Source organism: Nestor notabilis, unplaced genomic scaffold, assembly GCF_000696875.1.
Source record: "Nestor notabilis isolate BGI_N333 unplaced genomic scaffold, ASM69687v1 scaffold23928, whole genome shotgun sequence".
Lineage (NCBI taxonomy): Eukaryota > Metazoa > Chordata > Aves > Psittaciformes > Psittacidae > Nestor > Nestor notabilis.
The window spans coordinates 68,830-77,015 of NW_009941814.1; the positions used below are offsets into that span (position 1 = coordinate 68,830).

The 8,186-nt window shown below is 46.8% G+C and overlaps 1 protein-coding gene across 1 annotated transcript in view; it reads right to left on the bottom strand.

The window, feature by feature from the left end:
* The window catches only part of ADAMTS14 (ADAM metallopeptidase with thrombospondin type 1 motif, 14), a gene marked incomplete at its 5' end in the record, with an annotated part of 36,409 nt that extends 28,227 nt beyond the window's left edge, over positions 1-8,182 (bottom strand). The window contains 2 exon segments of the mRNA XM_010021085.1: positions 1,116-1,238; positions 8,072-8,182. Coding sequence (XP_010019387.1) covers positions 1,116-1,238; positions 8,072-8,182 — 234 coding nt within the window.
* Positions 8,183-8,186: the final 4 nt, after the last annotated feature.

Below are 8,186 nucleotides of genomic sequence, written 5' to 3' on the forward strand. Positions count from 1 at the left end.
ATATTTAACTCCAACCAGGTTACTGATCCAGATTGCTCTACAGTGGGCAAATGGCTCTGAAATGGGACCACCAGCACTAAAAGACACATCTATGAGATGATGGTCCTACACTGTCCATTGGATGGTGGTGCAACACCTGGGGAGGTAGTGGATAGCTGGGGAGGACGCCTGTGAAGCTGAGGGCTGCTCCTTGAGAGCAGATAGCTGCAGCCAGAGCATCCTCCATCCTTCATCACATCTTTCAGCCCATAACCTAGTAGTGCCTTTGAAACTCTCAATTCCATTAGAGATACTATAAAAGCAAGAAGCACATCCTGCAAAACTTCTACACTTTTTTAAACATCAGGGAGCCATTAGAGGTGAATAAATATCAGGAAGGCTAATGCCTCTGCATAAATATAAATAGGTTTATAGAGTGCTTTTGCACAGCATTGACCCCACACTTGTAAACACTTCTGGGTGTGCTTGGCTTTGTGTGGGTGAGAGGGGAAGTCAGCAGGTGATTTATGCACACAGAGCGCAGCACACAGCTAAGTGACGCTATGAAAAAAAAAAAAGGACATTTTCTCCCTCAAGGCAAAGAAGAAGGGAAAAGGAAAAAGGACAATGCACTAGAAAAGTGACATGAAATGTGAACACTGGGAAAAGGAAAGGCTTTTACTGAAACTGCAGCACCTACATCTCCAAGCCACAGTCACAGCAAAGCTGGACCAAGCCCACCTCCTCTTGACCCTTTTGCTCTCAAGTCCCAGATCTGCTTCCCATGCCAAGGCTGATGTGAGCATCCATGGGCCTGATCACAAACACCTGGGAAATTCTAACTCTTTAATGAAGAGGAAGAATAACTCATAAGTATAATTCATCCAATTTTAACCGAACTTGAAGAGTTTCGAGGTTCCCAGCAAAAGCCCAGCATTTTCTTTCCTTTCTTCTCATTGATGACCCAACTGGCAGGTAAAGCCATCCTAAAGCCACAGGGCAAGATGTACAAGCCAGAGGGCAAGTGGAAAGGGAAGTGTTCCCCCCACAGGAAATAGTTATTATAAATTGCTGGTAAAGACTGGGCTCCAGCGGCCCCTACCTTCAGGGTGGAGGTCCTGATGGGGCTCAGCACCATCCTGCCGGATGGCCGACCGGCGATACACCACGTGGGCTCTCCCATGCTCCTCTGTCTCCTGCTGCCCCCTCTCCAGGGGCTCGATGAAGAACTCGTTGCTGTCTGTCCGAATCAGGCCAGCCTGGACTCCACAAAGTAATACAGAAAAGGGGAAAAGAAATAAAGAAAAGAGGAAAAAAAGATGTGTTTTTATATACACATACATGTACATACACTCAGTATACTCATTAAAGATTGATGCAGAACATGCATGAATCCAAAGGAAAAAAGCATCCTAAATAAACTCAGTGTCTTGTGGCTATTCCATGACGCTGGGATGGATCCATTACCATTTCATGTATGATGACCCTTAATTTCCTCTGTAGATAAAAAAAAGGGGGGGAATGGGGAAGAGGGAATGACACCAACCAACAAAAAACCAGACACAATTCTAGTTATGTCTTTATATGGCTAGGAAACTCCATTCCTTCCCATCAGTGATGAGCTTTTCTGCCTAACCCTGAACATGAGGGGGTACAGGCTGCACGGGCTCCCACACCACCTCGCCTCCCTACACCATCCCCATGCCCATGGTGCCAGGGAGGAAACCTGCCATTTCACCAACAAGTCTGCAGTCACAGCAAGAAAGAAGGAAAAAGAAACCATCATCTCTGCCCCATGGAGTGCTTGGGAATTAACACAGGGAAATCCCTTCAGAAGAGAAGCTGGAAAGCTTTATGACTACACCCCCCTAACACGGGGAAGATGAATGAAAGGGCAAACATCTCTGGTAATGTTGTCCTGGCTACCAGTCTGCTCCTAATTAACACCAAGCTCCAAATCTCCCTTACATCAGCCTGAGCTCTCATACCCCCCAGCACCAGCCAGCTCAGACCTCAGGGAAGCAAAAGGATCACTGGGATTTGGCTTCCATCCCATGGGCAGCCACCCCCAGCCCGGAATTTTTCACAGCTCCCTCCATCATGCATGCACGCTCTCCTTCCTGTGGCACTGTCCACTGCTGCCTGCTGTTGAATAGCTGGAAAGCACAGACATAACACATGGATCTGTTGTTACACAGCAAAGCCTTCAACAGCATGTACCTACTGGAGTCCTCATCAGGGCTGGGGTATTAGAACTGTTTTCATCAAATAAAATAAAAAATTTACATATATACTGTACAGAGCAGTATGAAGACATAAACTAGGCTCTGTAAACAACCAGGCAAAGCTGGGGCTCTTCCAAGCCCACCAAGGTCATTGGGATCCCCTTCTCATTCATGTACTGATGCATTTGTCGTGGCATCAGCCAACCTGGCTCTGTTAGATTTCATCAGATTTCCTGCTCCACTTGGGTTTTATTAGATGCTTAACTCCTCTGGAAAGCAGGTCTTTGGCTAGTTTTGTTCTACCTCCTTCCTGAGGAATCTAAGTACAGGCAGTTGTGCTGGGATCAACTTGCCTGACATGCGTATCTCAGGTCCTTCCCACAGGAAATGTTCAGGTCACCAGGGCAGGACCTCTCCAGCCGCAGCCAGCCAAGGAGATGAAAATCACAGCCAAGTTCAACCAGAAGTCTGGAGCATCAGGCAAGGTGATGGTGATAAGGCAGAGATCAAGCCAGGGAGTCAACCTGCAGGTCAGGTGATGGCTGGGCAAGTCCATGGTGATGGGGCAGGTTTAAGGTGTTGCTCTTTATTATAAGAGAAGGTGGGTATCCACTGCTTAACACAAAAATGAGTAGCTACAAAGGGCAGAGCACTAGGCATCTCAAACAGGGATCACAAACACACTTGGATTTCCCACTAACTAACATGCTTCCAGCTTGCACATCACCACAAATTTGGGCTAGAGCAGCACTCCTACTACCCAAAAGCACCTGGCACAGTACCCTTGCCAGCATCCTATTTCAGCTTGGCAGCACAATAAGCAACTACTGTCCCAGGAGAAGGTCTTCTGGGACACCACTATCCCCCTCACAGCCCTGCCATGAAACATTTCACCCAAGACAAGGCACCCAAAGCCGACTTATGGGTTTACAGCAAAAGCCAGGACTTGCTGAGCCAGGCGGCCAGAGGAAAGCTGTGCTGCCCTGCTGGGGCAAGGCTAGATTAAAATACAAAAGAATGTGGTCCCGAGCCACAGCCCACTTGGGTTTGCTCTGCTCTATAGCTCGTGACTATATGTGGCTCAAGAAATAAAGCAGTTGAGACTTTCTCACCCATGCTTTCTGCCAAAGGCAGGATGCAACACACTGCTGATTCCAGCAGTGACCGACGGACAAAGTGGATACCACAAGGACTTGAGAGCACATCTAATGAAACTAGCCTCATAAATGAAACAGAAACCACAGCGGTCACCTTGGCATTCACAAATATAAATTAAAAAAAACAACCCAAAACCAAGATTGCAAGAGGCATGCACAAACCTGCTCAGCCTTAAAAAGGAGCAGCTCAGGTTGTATTTCAGCATTTTGGGAAGGTTCTAACTATAGGGAGGCAACAAGAGAGACCAGACACCACCCAAAAAGCCACAGTAAGCTTTCCCTGGGCTCTTGCCAAGAGATCAATCACATCCTCAATGATCAATCTGCCATGTGCTTTCTGCCCCCAATTTTATTTGGTTTAATAACAGCAAATCAAACAAAATCTGGCAAGGTGGGACTATCATTACTAATATTTCTAATACAAAATACTGTCTGCAGCTCTTGGTGAAGGTAATTCCAAATCTAGAAAATGGCCTTTTATATGCTTTTTTTTTCTTTTAAGGAAAACACCAAACTCATTTCTGCCAGCTCACAGGAGGTGAAGTCTTTTTCCCAGATCTTCTGTGTCTCCCCAGGCTATGGGAGAGATGAACTGGTCCCACTGGCCTGGCACCAGCCTCGCTAAGGGGAACCCCCCATCACCCCGAGTAAAAAGCTCCTCCACCACCACTGGGTAAAAAAAGCTCCAACTCCCACAGGAATTCAGGAAATTCTGACACTTCAACACAGCTGAAATGTGGAAAAATTAATAAAACGGTTCCACTCAGCCAGAGAGGCAAACAGCGCCGAGGAGGGGGAAATCCAGCTGCGTGCATACTATGTATTTTTCCTACACGATTCACACTTAATTTGGACAAGAAGTCCCAGAAAGCCAGGCTGTGTGAATGCAGGCACCATCCTAGCCACTGCTCCCCTTCCATCCAGAGACTGCCCAGTAAGAGCATCAGGCAGGGATTAGTAGAGGGATGCATCTGCCCTGCACTGAGCTGGACCACACCTCATAGTAGCACAGCATGTGCTCCATCACTATTTTGGTACCTCTCTGTGTGCAGCACAGACTTTGCAACCCATTTAACACAACGCTTTGCACTTCTTGACTGCTCTCCCCTGCTCTTCCTGCCAAGGCAAGAGATTTTTGGGATGTCTACAGACAGGGAGCTGCTCCATCTGGGCTTTGCCAGGTCTCTCAAGCCAGGATTCAAATACAGCTCATGGTGGGGTGAGGGCATGGAGGCATGCTCACTGCTAACTAACTAATTAAGTTTTCAGCCCAAACAGGGACTGCTTTTTATCTCACTGCCAAAAATTAGGATTTTTTCACATAGGAGAAAAGGCCTCATGTCCAAGTGAAAAAAAAAAAAAACAACATGTGCTGAGGACAGTGGAATCTGTGTAACCAAAGGGACATCTCATCCCCTGGGCATTTAAACCAGCACCTTCTTTCTTCACAAAATTAACCCTATAGCTCAGGAGCTGCAAGGAATATCCTGGAAGACAAAACAATACTTTTTGCACTGAGGCATCATTATGGGGACTGTTTCTCCACTCGTTTCCTATTAATTGCTGTTCTGAGCACCTTTGTGCTCTGCTTATCTGTTGCCACCTCTCCAAAGCAAGTCAGGCTGCCAGGGACGGAAAACGCTGGCTCTACGATTTGCAGGACATTGGTGTTTGGTGCAAGTAAGCCTGGAGAGCAGCAGGGAAAAGCCAGCCACAAAAAGCAAATGTGGTGCCTACAGACAGTAATTCTTCACGCATCTGTGCCAGCAGAGCATGAAGGAAGCAAGGTTGACCACGTTACTAAAGCTGGCATGGAAAGATGGGGTACCTTGACTGCAGTGAGATGTGTCTGCTGGGACAGATTTCTGCCTAATACTACTTTACCAGTGAGGAATTTGGTGGCTTAGATCAGCTTTGAAATTACATTATGGATGACAGTATCTTCCCACCCTGGTATGAGACACCCTTGCAAAAAAAAAAAAAGGCTGGACTTTCACACGTGGATGCCTGCAGCAAGTAACAGCTGGTGAAGGTGCCATGGATATGGCATCTCTAAAAAAATCAGCTCACTTACATGGCTAAATAAGGATTTAGGAAAGATTTAATGTGTACTCTCTTTTTCAAGAACTGTTTCTTTTTTCCCCTCATTATTTATAATCTCAGTCTCCGTTTATATACAGCGTAATCTCTTTGTGTACACAGCCTTCATCCACAGCATCCCAGAGCACTTCCTCTGACCAGAAAAGAGCAGCCAAGTGCGGTCCTGCGCCTCCCACACAAGCTATACTGGGATGCAAAAGCTGCAATCCCCTTTTGAAGCTCATGGATAACTTCCAGCAAAGTCCACAGCAATTCCAGGGTACGTGCATATCAAAGAGCAACAAAGCTACCTACCTCCAGTCCTCCCCACCTCAAGTTAGTCCCTATCTAGCATGATGCTAACAACAGTCCTGACCATGTACGTCTCTCCCAGATATTCTGCTACTTCTCTGCTGGGTCACGCTGGAGGTACAGCATGGTCATAAATACTATCCTCCCATCCCATCCACACCTACCACCATGTTTTGGTTGTGTTTCTTGCTTCATTTGCTAAATCAAGCTCTTTTCACTGCTTTTTCAGGGTCCTCTTGGTCTCACAACTCCCAGCAAATACGAGATGCCGACTAACTTAAGCCAGAGGACCACAAAGCCATCTACACCAGCCAGAAAACCCATGAAAGAGAGAAACCAACTGCTATGTTGGATGTATTACAAAATCCTCTTTACTGGAGGACGAGCAGAACCCCTGCTCTGGTTCCGTCCTTCTGACCTCTTCCCCCAGCCTGCAGTCACCACATGTGCTTTGCCGGATGATGGGAAATTGCTGCTTGAGGCCAGGGCATTTATTTGTTGGCCACAGAGCAATAGATACACAGCAGGAAGAAAACAAAATTACTTTTTTTTTCTCTTTCCTGGTGATGCTGGAGCTCTACATGAAGAAATAAAACATCTGCAAGACAACACATCAGCAACCATGATAGTAACACTGTGTCCCAGGATAGCTTTGGAAATCGGGTGCACCAAAGCCGCCCTGCAGAAGCCCTTGGCATTTGCAAACCACCAAAGCCCCGTCACCAGCACAATGTGGCTCAATTAATCCCACCCTGCAGAGCAGCAGCAAAGCTCCCACAGAGCTGACTGCATCGGGGTTAATGAAGGTAAAGAAGAAGCAAGAGCCCTGAGCTGCTGATCCTGCGGGAAGAGCCGCTTGTTCTTTACATGAGCTTAAAAGAGTGGGCTTGGGGGTACCGGATGGCAAGACTCGAATGACTGCATAAATCTCTGGGGAAGAGAAATCCCCTAACACCATCCTCACTGCTTCCCAGCTGTATCAGGACATGGACTCAGCTGCCAACCACTTCCAGCATAACTTTGCTCACAATGCCAACATAAATGATACCTGCAATGCAACCTGCACACTTAAAAAACAGTTCTTCATTCCAGATGCAGCAGTACTAGTGGCTTGCTGGAGCTATAGGAAATACCTTTAAAGCTTTCAAGCCTGCCCAGATTCACCAGCCCCAGCACCATTCATGTCGTGGAGAAATTTCTGCAAATTCACAGCCTCAGACAGTTCTAAAAAAGCTGCTTCAAAAGGTGTGGATTACATACTAAAATTGTTGGCAAAAAAACCCAAACTACTAAATGTAGGCGAAATACGTATTTCTAGCTGTGCTGCTCTGTCATTTCTGCTTGTATAGTAACACCAGGCACTGCATAAAAAGAAAGGAATGCCAAATTGTTTGTGCTAGCAGCCAAAATTGGCTTAAGGAACTCCCAGAATAAAGCAACCAAAAAAGAAGTATATTAAAAAAAAAAAAAAAAAGGCAAAGCAAAATAAGAAGTTTATTGCATCCCAGGAGTAATGTAAGCGGTACCAGGAGAAAACAGCAAACCCTGGCACCTAGAACAAGAACTAAATTGACTCAAAGGAAATTTGAAGGGCAATAGGCCAAAGGTATAAAAAATAAGAAATGATTCTTCAAGCCTATCAAAACTAGGAAACCCACAGGCAGACCAGACGCCAGGGCTAAGGAGGTAACAGAGCCATTTAAAGTAATTAAAGCCCTGTGGCAGCAAGTGACCGATGCTGACTGTGCGCCAAAAGGCTCTGAGCATGTGAACAATTAGAAAAGAATGGAAAAAAAAAAAGATTCTCCCAACCAAGACTGCCTGCTAACAGTGATTTCAGGAGAAGATCAAGCTCACTCAGCCTCATTTAAGAGGAGGGAACGCAGCGAAAAAGTTCCTGAAGCAGTCCCAAAGTAAAACATGGGTGAGTGATGATGAAGCAGTATCACCCACAGGATGGGTACCCGTCCCAGAGACAGACCCCAGGTCGTAAAAGCACCTGACACAGCCCACCTCTGGGCAGGAGGCAGCTCTGGCATGGGACAGTCAATTTTTTCAACACCTTCAAACAAATACAGCTGCACATAGAGCAGAACGATGGAGTACTCACACATGTAGTACCCTGCAGTGCTTACCCCACAAGCCACGTGGGGAAAAGGAACCCGCAGCAGCCAGACAGTAAAGGACAACGCCTGGTGCTGACACTTAATGCATCACCAAAAAATCAGGTTTCAGGACACCACGATACACCTCTTAAGAGAAAACCACACCAAAACACGGCAGCATGCGCAAACCGCCCCGCTGGCCTCTTGAGCTTACCAGTCCATCGCAGTTGCTGATGGCCACAGCAGCTCCGGGCATGCCGGAGATGTCACCGGTAAAAAGGCACCGCTGCTGGAGGGGTTCCCGGAAAAGCACCTCAAAATCCTCCTGC